We start from the raw sequence: 14883 nt of genomic DNA on the forward strand, positions 1-14883 counted from the left end.
TCTCGGACCGATGAGTAGATAGGCTATTGCGTGTGGGCATGATTCCCTGTTGATGAATATCATATTAATTACAATTTGTGGCTTTTGAGTGCAATGAGAATCGCAGTTCTTTTTCAATGTTAACTGCAATCAATTAACTCGTTGACAATAAAACAGATATAATAATTAAGGGGGAAAAGACGGATAACAACAAAGGAACATCTTCAAACCACCTGTGCTGGGGAACATTTCGCAGTGATCCATTGTGGACTGGGTGGCCGAGTGGAAACGCACTTGCGCTCGGAATCGAGAGGTTGCGTGTTCAGGCCTGGGTCAGGCCGCAATTTTCTCCCCCCTTTCCTAACCTAGGTGGTGGGTTCAAGTGCTAGTCTTTCGGATGAGACGAAAAACCGAGGTCCCTTCGTGTACACTTCATTGGGGTGTGCACGTTAAAGATCCCACGATTGACAAAAGGGTCTTTCCTGGCAAAATTGAAAAGGCATAGCTAAAAATGTCCACCAAATACCCGTGTGACTTGGAATAAAGGCCGTGAAAGGTGAATGCTCGCCCTAATAGGCTTGAGGTTTGCTGGCCGATGTGAATGCGTGATATATTGTGTAAAAAATTCCATCTCACACGGCAGAAATTAATATGTAAATCGCCGTGAGCTCTTGTGAGAAACGGCGATTAATAAATGTCCATTATTATTATTATTATTATTATTATTATCAGATCTCTGTCTTGACACAGTTCCCACCAATTTCAACCATCTTCCTTTTCACAAACCGGGACTCGCAAAACAATTTCAACAGGCTCTCACAATATTGATAACAATCAGAAATTCTCTTTTGATCTGCCCAAAGGAAGTTCGAGCGTTCCTTTTATTGTCATGTCAAATATGTGTCACGTTGACATGAATTATTGCTACAGATACGAAACACTACAGATGATTTGGGACAATGTACTTCACACACTCAACTGACCCATTTTTCTGTATGATTAGTGCTTATCCAGATTTATTATCAAGCGCATAGTGCTTTTAGTTATGCGCTATAGAAATCTCCTTAATAAATAAATTTACCGCCACTTTATAGGATAAAAGAACCGAACAAGTGCTTGTTTTCTGGTCAAAGAGAAATTAATTGTGTGTGTTTAAGAAGGGCGGTTGAGCGGTTTACCGACTGACACGAACGTTGATTCTTTGTTTTAGCTTTATGACAAAGCTGCAGCAGTAGCATTTAGAATAAAAGACAAGATGAACATATTCTGACACATTTTCAAGTAATTAATTGATTGCGAAAACGACAATAACATCCTTTCCGACCCCCCCCCCCCCCCCCAAAAAAAAAAAAAAAAAGTAGGCTACCACTACTACTACTACTGCTACTCCTGCTACTGCTACTACTACTACTACTACTACTACTACTACTACTACTACTACTACTACTACTACTACTACTACTACTACTAACAACAATAATAATAATTCTCCGTCAACTTTTTTGTGGATTTTCCTGTAATTACTAGTTCCGGTTGCTACTTTGCGGGTACGTTTAAGGGCCTATGAGTTTTTGGCCACTATAGATATTACCAGATAATTGGCAAGTAGCCCCTCGTACCCCTCGTGTTTATGATAGTTTAATTACTGCCCTTATATCGGACTGCAATGTGGCGAAAATAACATCACATCCCTACCTGCGACACCAATAGAAATACGCATCAACTTTACCGCAGATTTACGTCCACTAATTCTTGCTGTGACTTTGCGGGTACTTTTGGGGGTCTCTGAGCTTTCACTTGTCACCAGCTACTAGATAATTTGGAAGTAGCTCTCGTAAGTGGGAAGAACCCTGGTAATTGGGAAGTAGCCCTCGTCAGGGCCGGACTACCGGGGGGGTTATGGGGGTTGCGCAACCCCCCCCCCCCCCCCCCTAGCCTAAACATGTACCTTACTTATTTTTTTTATTTTATATTATTGCTTATTTTATGCCGTTTTATGCAAGGAGCGACCATTTTCTTATCTCAGAATATGACCTACCCGTCAGCTTCAGGGGGCTTCGCCCCCTGACCCCCACAACGAGGGGGTGGGGGGTGGGTGGGTTCTAGGGTTTCCGGACCCCCCCCAGCCAAAAAGTAAAAATATTGAATGAGGTATGCATTTCTTTATTTTACATTGAGTTTCAATTTTTGGGGTATTAATCAGTGACAAAATCTGCTGCCTGAAACTGGTAATGATCATCCTCAGAATGCACCAGATTGCACCATTTTGCATCCTTTTTTTCAAAATTTTCCGGGGGGGCATGCCCCCGGACCCCCCTAGCAAGCTAGGCGCTTCGTGCCGTCGGCTCGGCGCTTCGCGCCTTCACACCCATATCTTCACAATTTACTTTTGAAAAAAACCAGTCATAAAATGAACTGATCCGCCCCTGCCGCCAGGGGGGACATCCCCCTGGGCCACCACTGGCAACCCCCCCCCCCCCTCCTCTTCGCCTAGTCCGGCCCTGCTCGTTATGGGGTCGTTCCATTACTGCCCTAGCGTACGTCGGACTGCATTGTGGAGATAATCGGGTCCATTAATCGGCGGTGGACGAGCCCCGTGCTTAAACGTTGAAATTGCAGTTTACAACATCAACGTCTCAATATACGTGTTATTGATTGTGGTTCCGATCGTCTATGTGTCCGCTACATTTGCCTTCTCTGTGTATGTTATTATGCACATACAAATTATTATTTCTCTCTAAAGTCTGATACTATTTGTGACCCTCCACCACGGAATGAGTCGCATGTCACCTTTGCATGATTTTCATAATTTTACATTTTCTTAAAGAGTTGTTTTTGCTCTATCCAGTGGTGAAACCCGTTTTAGAAACGAGCGAAAACTGTTTGAGTTATAAGCCTGTGACTAAGGTGACCCTCACACTGTTACCAGACACTCCCCGGACTTATATTAAGCCTAGCGCAGAACCGCGCGAAGTGACATGCGACTCATTTCGTGGTGGAGGGTCACATTTGGGCGAAGTCGACTTAGCGAAGTCTACTTTACGAAGCTCGCTGCCCGAAGCTTTGGCACTGAATGTTTGGTAAATGACTTCGCGAAGTCTACTTTACGAAGCTCGCTGCCCGAAGCTTTGGCACTGAATGTTTGGTAAATGACTTCGCGAAGTCTACTTTACGAAGCTCGCTGCCCGAAGCTTTGGCACTGAATGTTTGGTAAATGACTTCGCGAAGTCTACTTTACGAAGCTCGCTGCCCGAAGCTTTGGCACTGAATGTTTGGTAAATGACTTCGCGAAGTCAACTTCGGGATTTAACGACAGCCTTCAGTGTCTGAATCTTCTTGTGTGTTTAAGTAGAACAAATCGTAATCGTGTTTTAAAGCATGATTGTTTCCACTCGTGATGGTTCACGAGGAACAAAAGGTTTCTTACATTTAATTAAAGAGTCTTCTTTCGTTAAACGAATCTCATCAAGCAAATCGTTTTCTTGATTGCCGTAGGAAGCAAAGTTTTAAAACTATTTGTGTATTTGTGTGTTACAGAGATCTGAAGATGGACAACATCATGTTGGATGAAAAAAGAAAGCACGTGAAACTCGTGGGTGAGTAAAACGGCCTGAATGACAATGGAACCCCCATTTTCAGATCCCCAGTTTACGACTACCAACTTGTTTAAGGCACACGCACATACACACACACTCACACAACCACACACACACACACACACACACACACACACACACACACACACACACATTCCTTTATCTCTACTATCATCGCTTGTCACCGCCATTAACCTCTTCTTCGGTTATTACACGAAGACTGTTTTATTTGATGCATGGTACAAGGGAGGCAACATTCACCAGTGCCGACAGTTATCGTTGGACAGGTAGCGCCCCCTGACACTTTTCTCCCGCAGCACGCTGACCGCTCTCTCTCTCTCTCTCTCTCTCTCTTTCTCTCTCTCTCTCTCTCTCTCTCTCTCTCTCTCTCTCTCTCTCTCTCTCTCTCTCTCTCTCTCTCTCTCTCTCTCTCTCTCTCTCTCTCTCTCTGTATCTGTCTGACTGGTTTTCTGTCGATCTGAGTGTGTGTGGATGAGTATGTGAGAGGGTGTTTTCTCTCTCTCTCTCTCTCTCTCTCTCTCTCTCTCTCTCTCTCTCTCTCTCTCTCTCTCTCTCTCTCTCTCTCTCTCTCTCTCTCTCTCTCTCTTTCTCTCTCTCTCTCTCTCTCTCTCTCTCTCTCTCTCTCTCTCTCTCTCTCTCTCTCTCTCTCTCTCTCTCTCTCTCTCCTACCGTTTGGTTTAACTACCTCTCTTCCTGTTGTTTTATTCCATTTAGTGATGCACCGCTTTCCCGGAAATTGGCAAATAGAACAAATAAAACAAAAACTCAAAGGCATTTCTGTCACTGCAGACTTCGGGCTGAGCATCACGTTCACGAAGGACGATCTGATGAAGACGCACTGTGGGTCCCCGGAGTACGCTGCCCCTGAACTGTTTGGGGACAACCACAGCTACGGTCCTGAGATTGACATCTGGAGTCTGTGAGTAATAAAAATAAAGATCCGTAAAAAAAAAAAAAGAAATTGAAAAAAAGATAAGAACGGTACGTTATTGGGACGTGTAATTATGCCAAAACAAAACGTTACGGTCACATACCTTTCTTGTTTTTTGTTGGTGAATTTTGGAACGTTGGCAGTAACTATAAGTTCAGTCAGCACAGTTTTCCAGTCGTACGACATTGCATATTATTGTGTTTTCTTTTAAATTCTTGCTGTCGGTGACAAAAAAAACCAACGCGTAGGCAAAATTGCTTGCTTGTGGTAGAACGACATGTATTTGCAAAACTTGAGAAATAGCGTGTACATCAGAAGCACACGCTTATTGTGTTCGTCTAATAATTGTTGGGTATGGTTTCGTATTGATGATAGTGGCTGAACTCTCCCTTTGTACTGTTATTATGTTCTATGTCAGTGTCAATGTTTATTGGTTTAAACCATCTTATTCAGATAATTGCAAATAACAATGCCGCATACAATCAATTGAATAAACGGAGCACAACAAGCTAAGCTTATAAACGTGCCCTTAAAAGAAATATAATATCTGATTTGGCGGACAAATACAAGTATATATGGAAATGGTAATTAGATTTGTAAAAGGGCAAAAGAAGGAAGAAAAAAAATAATAATACAGCATAGACCGGTTGTAAGAAACCCGTGGGGACCCAAACTTTAGGTTTCTTATATCCGGTGTTTTTTGTAACCGGTTTGATCGGATATAAGAAAATATTGCAAGTCGACTTTTTTATAACCAGTCAATCGTTTTTTTACATTTAGTCAAGTTTTGACTAAATGTTTTAACATAGAGGGGGGAATCGAGACGAGGGTCGTGGTGTATGTGTGTGTGTGTGTGTGTATGTGTGTCTGTCTGTCTGTCTGTGTGTGTGTGTGTGTGTGTAGAGCGATTCAGACTAAACCACTGGGCCGATCTTTATGAAATTTGACATGAGAGTTCCTGGGTATGATATCCCCGGACGTTTTTTTCTTTTTTTCGATAAATACCTTTGATGACGTCATATCCGGCTTTTTGTAAAAGTTGAGGCGGCACTGTCACACTCCTATTTTTCCATTAAATTGATTGAAATTTTGGCAAAGCAATCTTCGACGAAGGCCGGGGTTTGGTATTGCATTTCAGCTTGGTGGCTTAAAAACTAATGAGTGAGTTTGGTCATTAAAAATCGGAAACTTGTAATTAAAATTATTTTTTTATTAAACGATCCAAAAACAATTTCATCTTATTTTGCGTCATTTTCTGATTCCAAAAACATATACATATGTTATATTGGGATTAAAAACAAGCTCTGAAAATTAAAAATATAAAAATTATGATCAAAATTAAATTTCCGAAATCGTTTTAAAAACTATTTCATCTTATTCCTTGTCGGTTCCTGATTCCAAAAACATATAGATATGATATGTTTGGATTAAAAACACGCTCAGAAAGTTAAAACGAAGAGAGGTACAGTAAAGCGTGCTATGAAGCACAGCGCAATCGCTACCGCGCCAAACAGGCTCGTCACTTTCACTGCCTTTTGCACTTGCGGCGGACTACGTTCAGTTTCATTCTGTGAGTTCCACAGCTTGACTAAATGTAGTAATTTCGCCTTACGCGACTTGTTTTTATGTAAAATTGATGTTTTCACACTATTTTCGCCTTTACTTGTTTTTGTATGTTTAAATTGTATTACACACAAACACAGAGAGAGAGAGAGAGAGAGAGAGAGACAGAGAGAGAGAGAGACAGAGAGAGAGAGAGAGAGAGAGAGAGAGAGAGAGAGAGAGAGAGAGAGAGAGAGAGAGAGAGAGAGAACAACAAAACCCAAGGAAATTTTATCTTTAAAGCTTTTATTTCCAAAAGCAGTACAACAAATAATGATGGTAATCCAGCTAACGGACGAATAACAGGCATTGATTCAAATAAAGAGAGAATGTCATATGTTTGACAATTTGCTACATCTCAGACGAAATAACATGCACATGTAATGATAATTCTTTCAGAGGGTTCGAAGTATAATCACCATTTGTGATGTACCTCGTCAGACTTTTGAAATTGTTGAAAGCTCAGAGGGTTTTTCTCCATATATGAGCCAGCGGAAATATTTTGATTGTCTTTCATAATTTGTGGTTTGGGTAGTCTCCTATAAGTAAGACTATCTCTGTCTATCTATCTGTCTGTCTGTCTGTCTGTCTGTCTGTCTGTCTCTCTCATCCCCGCCCCACTCACCCCTCCTCCTTCGACTCAAATTGAGCTAGGAAATAAATAGTCATCTATTTGGAGTGAAAAGAAATCAGAACATTCTGTTTTAAGTACATGTGTACTAGAAAAAGTATGAAAAATATATTCACCCATCTCGATATTCAATGGAGATTCAAGCAGAGTTGTCTTTTGGCCCACTAGGCCTACTGATTGGCATCTTTTGCCTCGCTTCTGTGCAAGCACTCACACTAAATTAGAAAGGCCACATACATACATGTAGATGTAAGCTTGCATGACCTCATGCATGGCAGTGACTACCCAAAATAACTTCCGCTTACAGAGTCCAATACAAGGCATACTTAAGCAATTTGTCACCACTTCTACTTGACAATCGAAGACTATTCATCAATTGTAATTAGCTGTTTACCAGAAAAGAAAACTCAAACAAACAAACAAATCCCGAAATGTGGATCAAAGTAAATTGGAGCTCTAAAATTGTAAAAAAAAATAAAAACTATAAGGTATTCAGCTAAACTTTTTTTCTTATAACCGGCCATTGGTGCTGCTCGGGACCAGAGATTTCCTTTCGTACAAACGGACTTTCATACATCCGTGTTTCTTACAAGCGGAAAATTCTAAGTAATAACAAAGAGTAGATGCTGTCGGGACCCCCCCCCCCCCCCCCAGCACCTTTCATACAAACGGACTTTGTTACATCCGATGTTTCTTACAACCGGTATATACTGTAATAGCTTATATAGCGCGAACCACAGTAAACTATGCTCTCCGCGCTTTACATATTAACTATGAATAAAACCATACTATTTAAAAATCAAATACATACATATACATTCTAACAAAAATAATGTCACAATAAACTTACAGCAACGCACTATCAAAAAGGTATTGAGGTATGTTTACTCGCTCAATGTTTATTGAACTGTTCACTTGAACTAACCACTAAAACCATTTGTCCTCTGTGTGTGTGTGACAGAGGCATCGTGATGTACTTTTTGATGGTGGGCCACCTGCCCTTCACCACGCCCTACACGGACCACTACAGACGGACCAAGCTCGTGCAGCAGATGCAGAAAGGGCTCACGGAACAACATAGTAAAGATATGGACCCCCTCTCACAAGGTAAGCATAAGTTAACACTTTCTACCCCACCTATGTTGACCAATTTGTTTTAGTCGAGATCAACTGTGCTGCAGCAAGTCAATCAGAATTGTAGTAACTGTGTAGTTACTGTGTATCAACACGCTGGAATGCAGGCGTTATATCGACGTTACAGGAAGCGACTGAAGCTAACAGTCTGAGCGGATATATCCGTACCTGGTCAGATAGAGCCATATGAGTGGGTACGAATATATCCGTACCTGGGAGACAATGAGTTAAATATTGACAAGGTGTAAAGATACTGTCCTCCCCCGCTTACACGATCATGTTCAACGCCACGGATCTGTCTAAGCTGTCTAATTGAATCAGAGCATACACTTTCACTTGTACAAATTACATGGGGTGGGATATGGCTCAGTCGGTAGTGGTGCGGGCTTGAAACCAGTTGTCGCTATATCGGCGTGGGTTCGACCCCCGCGTTCGGCAAGGGATTTATTTCCCAGAGTCAGCATTGTGCAGACCCTCCATGGTGTCCGAACACTCCCGTGTGCACGCATGCGCACGATAAAGATCCCAAGTTCACAGCGAAGTCTCAGAACTTTGAAAAAAGGAATACACGCATCCAGGAAAAGGAAAAAGAAAATGGGCAGCGCCGTACTGTATGGCACGCTCGCTTGTCCAAGTGAGAAAGCATTCCGAATTTCAGTCAGGGTAACTTCACAGGACGATATGATACCAATACTAATCCCGATGAAGTCAGTCGCTACAATAATTTGCTTTTTCACCGCATAATGACCGACGTGTGTATGTTTGACCATATCATGCATGTGGATTGCTACAATTCTCCTTTTAGTGAAAATATATTGACTTTAAGGTTACCAAACCCTCAAGGGCTTTATACAAGATCAGCGAAGATACTGCATGCCTCTTCACGTGCATGTTTGATAGTATTATACACAACACAAACTTGTCTGTACACAGATTGTCAGGACATCTTGCGGAAGGTGGTCGAGCCGTTACCAGAGCTGCGACTTTCACTGCTGGACATGGAGGTTCATCCCTGGTTGACCAACAGCGGCAAGCTGCCCTTCTTCCCCTTCCAGGCCTTCCCACGGGACAAGACCATGCGGAGCCAGGTATAGGAGCGAGCATTTAGCATAGTGTAGCTCACACCGTAGTGTTGGTAACTCTTATGACGAGGTGCCCCTACTCCCTCTAGGCTAATCTAGCCTTATAAGCTAGGTCAATCGGTCAACGTAGAGTGCGACCTAGCAAACTGTGACCGCAGTGTTGGATCCCCTCAAATTGAGGTATTCCCTCAACCGCTCTTCAACCCCCCCCCCCCCCAACCCTCCTCTCCGTTCATTTACACAGCAGGTCACCGTGGAGTGTGGTGTTGGAACCCCCCAGGATTAGGCTTGTCTCTGGTCCCGGTTTATTTAGTGTCGGGCATTGAAATTAGGACGCTCCTGTCCCCCTCATGGTGACACGTTCTCGGCCCGTTTATTTAGCCTGATATTTTGTTTGGTACTGAAGTCCAGGCGGTCTTCGTGAAGAATGTTGTGTTTCCAGGCTTCTTGCAGATTTGTTGGGGGGGAAGGAATTGGCTTGTGCGGTATACTTTTATTGAGGATTTTATTCGCCGATGCCTTCAATCATATCTCGTTCATTAGTGTCCCTCCACGCTTTCTCTCTTATCCATATATCTTCACTTCTCAATACTTTTGTCCTTTACATGAATTTTACCATTACATCTGTCAATGTTTTCTCCAGACAATTGAAATCCTTTTAAATACGATCTCCCATGTACTTATTGTCTCTTGCCCTGGTGTCACACAAGGAGCATGCAATCGCCTTTTCTGAATCACACAGAAACATTTCCGTTAGTTATTGTGAATGTGGTATGTCGAACAAGCATGGCTATCGACCGTCAAAGTAAGAGGTGTGCTACAGTTCAAAGGTGAGGAACTCAATACCTGTAAAGTAAGCTTTTGTTGGAGCCTAGAATGTCAAAGGTTTGTTTTTTTCTCTGCAAATTATAAACTTTAGGGCCTGAAACTGAACATTTTGTACGGTTTAAAGGTCTAGTTTGCGGTATGATGGTCAGAAAGAACATATTTACAACAGCATAGGATGCACACAATCTCTTTTTCTTCATTGCCATTTTGCCATGATTTTTCACTTAACTGCTTTCCTGGCACATGTCACATCTTCTTCCCCGTTAAATAGTTCTTTTATTGACAGAAATTGGCAATTGTAAATTACGCTTTGCAATCATGTCCCGTGCTGAAGTCATATTTGTTTTGTTCTAGCACATTTTTGTTCCTTCTGCAGGCAGGTTATCTTTTGGCAAATTTTCTATTTGCACCTTTCTCTTAACCGGGTTTCCTTTTTGCATTTTGTCTTTTGCAATTTCGACCTCTTTGCAGTTTTCATCCATTTGCAATGTTTAACCGTTTGCATTTTTCTCTTTGCACTTTTGCGTCAGTATTTCTGCTGTCACATTTTTCTCTTCACATTTTTTTCTCGCACTAATTTTCTTTGTTTTTGTGCAAACAGTCGTTTCTGTTCTTAGTGTTGAGCTGGGCAGAGTTGTGAGTTTCTTGTTTTCAATTAAAGTGATTTGGGAAAGAAATCTGAAAGGAGGGAAGAACTTACGTTGGTCTGGAGCGATGTTATGTAATTGGGATATATCTCAACATCAACCACAACCAACAGGGAACATTTCGTTAACAAATCAAGAGATACTGGGAGAATTTTGCTGTCGTCATTATTAACTGGGGGAGGGGTGTGTAACCCTTTTAAGTTATTGCATATATAGATTTGTTGTTTCATACTCTTTATGGAAACTTTCTCTTTTGGCTATACTGATTTTATTCAATGTGAGTTTGCTGCACAAACCCAAAAAAAAGACATTCATCTGCTTTGGGTGAAGTGAAATGTTTGTCTCTTGTATAAGTTTGTCTTGGTAGCCTGTGGAATATTATTTATTGAAATATTACTTTGTATCGTCATTTGTTTTTAATACTTCGTCATCATACCTGCTTGAAAAGTAAAGTCTCCAACTAAACCAAAACAAAAAAATCCTCCTTTTATTGTGAGAGGTAAAGAGGTCGGGGCAGGAGAACTTTTATTTCCCTGATTCCAATCTCAGTTACATTGCTATCAGGGGTACCTGGTTTTTTTTTTTGGTGGGATTCTACATTCTCTTGTTTCAGCGGACTTTCATAACGCCTGTTATAAAGATTTTACGCAAATTCGTCTTGTTTTGAGCACGGGTTTTGTTACAAGTACTTGTTTTTGCAAAATTTCCTTTGCTTCGTTTTTTTAATTTCTTATGTCATTTCGTGACAATATATAGGACATTTGTTGTCCATATCTATGCAATCGTTGCCAAATAATAACAGAGAAAACTTATTGGAGATATTGTTGACGTTTGAAAATATACTTTTTCGGTGTTAATAATTATGATTAAAAAGAAGATGCAGGAAATGGATTAATGATTTATTGATTTTCAAAGGTTGGGTGTAAACTATCAATCGGATGGAACTATTGTGTCAAACATATATTCACACTCATAAGCCCTTATCAGTCTATTACACTATCCTTCTTTTTCGACAACTTATTATCCTATTGCGCCTGTTTGCACCGATATGCCCTTGGCTTTTGTACGCATCATGCACTCCCCTCGATTCTGTGTTACAGGGTAGCCTCAGCCTACGCCAGCAGGTACAGTACATCAGTACATAGCGAGTGCAGCTGCACCACAGTATATAGCCCTGTTTGCCCGCAAGCTTGTTGCCATACTCACCATTCATTGCTAACTTGACTTAGCAGAGAGAAGCTGTGTGTTGGTCTGCGGCGGCGGATTTGCGTGGAATATCAGCATATATATCCTATATTTTGCTGTGATCCTCTCATCTCATTGGTTAAATGGTCTCTTTTGACAGCCAATCACACTGCTGAACAATTATGTCAATACTATGTATGACTGGTTTGATACCTTGTACAAACATTTGAGACTTCGAGCACAAGGGGAATATGCTTTTATTAGCTTGAATTGAAAAGGTTGCAAAAGGAAAGAAAGTTGATCGTCGAACAGTTTATTTTGAAAGCTTTTGGCGACTTGGTAAGCTTTAATTCCATTTCTTTTGAAACTGAACATTTAAATAAGTGTGATATAGAAACACCAAGAGGCCATTTGATTTTATGCAGAATTATCTGATCCTTGTATCTAAACTTTCTGAAGTGGCGCGTTTTTCATTCCGTTATTGCAGTTGTCTATGCGACATAATGTGTGACAACAAACTAACACTTAGACTTGTTATTACTGGACATATCTCATGTCTTGTGCCCATGAGTAAGCTTTGATTACTACGTCATTGTTAGCCTTTAATGTCTATCAAATGTCAGAAAAACTGAATTTATGTGTCTAATTGTTAATCTTGTTTTTACTTTTCTCTTTTAATGTGTTGCTCTGAGTGTTTTATTTCCAAAATAAATATATACAAGAAAAGTTAAAAATGTCCTTATTCAGATGAACTGCGAACATGTCATTATAAAACAATGTAGCAGTAGAGATTAAAAAGTTCCATCTTTCTGAATGCGAACAAATGTCAAGAATGTAATTACCAAGGACAACACACGTATATAGCATGAAGCTGTAAGGTTTAAACATTGATTTAATTTCAAACCACCCCCTGCTGCATTTTTTTACACTTTCCCCGTAGACAGTTTTAAATGCAAGGATCAGTAGTTTTCGCTTCATTTGGTTTTCATCTGTCATTTCCTGACCCACCCTTCCCACCCAGCATCGTTTTATCATCAGGAAAAGTATGCAAAAAGAGTCAACCACCATGTACCAATGACGTGTGCTTTCCTGATACATGCGTGTGTCATAATGTGATGTGCAGTGCTGTGCTTTGTCGAGTCAGTGTGTGTGCATATTGTCCATAACACCACTGCCCATCTTAGAACTTTAGGCACTTAATTGTTTGTAGTATCAGTCTCTTTCCACAGAACGCACTTAGTATAGCAACAAAAAAACCAGCTGTCTGACGTCATAGTTTTCGTTACAAAAAACACGAGTGTACGTGGGAGTTTCAGCCCACGAACGCAGAAGAAGAAGAAGAAGAAGAAGAAGAAGAAGAAGAAGCTTTGGTAGCAAATTAGCTCAAAGTAAGAGCATGCACAACTTAGATTACTGTATAGCCTAGCTGATGGACGGTGAATGTCAAACTGTCATGCAGCAAATATTTATCAACTTTTGTGAATGTTTCAACTGGCTTGCTTTTGCTTCCTTGGATGAAAAAAATCACAAACCATCGTCGCAAACAAAATATTGCTGTTGTACCCAAAAGAGCCACACTGTTCATGTACAAATACAATACAAGTTTTTTGAAACTGTTGTTTAAGAATGGGAGTAGACTTATAACAATAACCTCTCTCTTGATAACCTCTACTGAAAGTAGACTTGCTCGTCCCTGCGGTTGGCTTGTTCGATGTTGAAAACGAAGTTGGTAAGCTCAAAGCTGAGGTAAGTAGGTATAGCTCTCACCTATTCGGGGCTGTCTAGTTCCTGGGCTGTACCCTCTAATGTTACAGTGCGTTTTACATGCTCCGCTTTATCACGCAAATGTGGAGGTGGCTGCTGTTGTTTTCCCCCCACCAGACCGTAAAATTGGGATATTTTATACACCTCATTTTTGCTTTGACACATGAGACATTTGGACATACGGGACCCCTCCTTCTTCACAAATACGTGTCACTGTGCTTGGAGGCTTTGAAATGGAGTAGTGCCGTAGGAAGCACATGTCAGTATCTGGTTGTGGGGAAAATCGCTTGACTACTGCTTTAAGGCCTGAAACATTCGATTGTTAGAATGGCCTTCCCCTTTCGATTGCTATGTTTATCTGACATGTCTTATTTTGGTGTTACAAATGCAATTGTATAACACAGTATATACTTCTAAAGTCAAAATAGGCTTTTATCAGCTCTTTTATTGAAACTTTTACACAACTGACCTGTTGTGATCTTGGATGTTCACATTACCAGTCGACGCTGAAAAGACACAACGTCGAAAAACACAAAGGATTAGAGATCAAACTGAAAGACACGATGAGGATTCAACGGAACTATATAAACAAGAGGCTCTGCTGAAAGGACACAAAGCAGAAGTCAGTAAGACAAATGCGTCAAAAGGACACCCAAAAGTGCGATGCCAACACATGTAAAGCCTATTTAGTGACCTGGATGCTTTTCTAATCTTGGTATGACTTCCTTAGTTATTGAAATCAAATCGACTCTTGAACCACCCTCTATTCAACGCACTGTCCATTGGTTTTAAAGTATGTTCAGCTTGAAGTCAGCTATCTCACACCGTGTCCATTCAGCGTTTTGTCTTTTAGAGCCATGTCTTAAACTTCTGCAACGATTGAGGTTAGTAACCTTTTGCCGTTCAAAACGCTTCACGTGTAATGGCTTGGCTAACAGCAGCTTGGGTGGAATACAGTTGGTAGGTCATTCCAATGCTCTGAAAAACGTGGCCATAACGATTTTACACTGTCATCTGACAAAACATTGTTTTGTTGGGATGTCCAAAGTCCGTCGGGATAGTGTCTTTTGGCCTTGTGTCTTTTGATGTACCGCCCGACTAGGAGGTGACAACTTAAACATAAACACTAAAATGTGCAGGCTGCTTTCCATGTGGTTAGCGCTGCTTTATAGTGCATCATTGTGTAGACAGCCTTGCTCTGAATGTCTACCACAAAATCTCTTTACATGTTTAAATGTAAGTTTCTTACAGTGCGTTTACTCTCATAAAAAAAACGTTGTTAAAAACGTAATACAATTTAGGTTTAATTAATAAAGTCAATCGCTCTTCTTATTCGAAAATCTAAGCAGAATTACTTTTTACGAGGATTGAGACTTTGTGTATTCGTCCTTGTGACTTGTGATATGGCAAGTGTATAGTTATTGCAAACTGCATGCCTGTGATTAGTTATCTAGACTCAGTTTAAATGCTTGTTCTTGGTCTG

General features: G+C 40.8%; 1 protein-coding gene across 1 annotated transcript in view; it reads left to right on the forward strand.

Moving 5' to 3' along the window:
* Positions 1–3526: 3526 nt before the first annotated feature.
* LOC138965932 (uncharacterized) overlaps positions 3527–14883 on the forward strand; it is a 53604-nt gene continuing 42247 nt past the window's right edge. Inside the window, exons 1-4 of the mRNA XM_070338013.1 lie at positions 3527–3575; positions 4386–4515; positions 7722–7867; positions 8828–8982. Of these exons, the coding sequence (XP_070194114.1) occupies positions 3527–3575; positions 4386–4515; positions 7722–7867; positions 8828–8982 (480 nt within the window). The remainder of the gene's footprint in view (positions 3576–4385; positions 4516–7721; positions 7868–8827; positions 8983–14883) is intronic.

Source organism: Littorina saxatilis, linkage group LG5 (genome assembly GCF_037325665.1).
Source record: "Littorina saxatilis isolate snail1 linkage group LG5, US_GU_Lsax_2.0, whole genome shotgun sequence".
In the NCBI taxonomy this organism is placed as follows: domain Eukaryota; kingdom Metazoa; phylum Mollusca; class Gastropoda; order Littorinimorpha; family Littorinidae; genus Littorina; species Littorina saxatilis.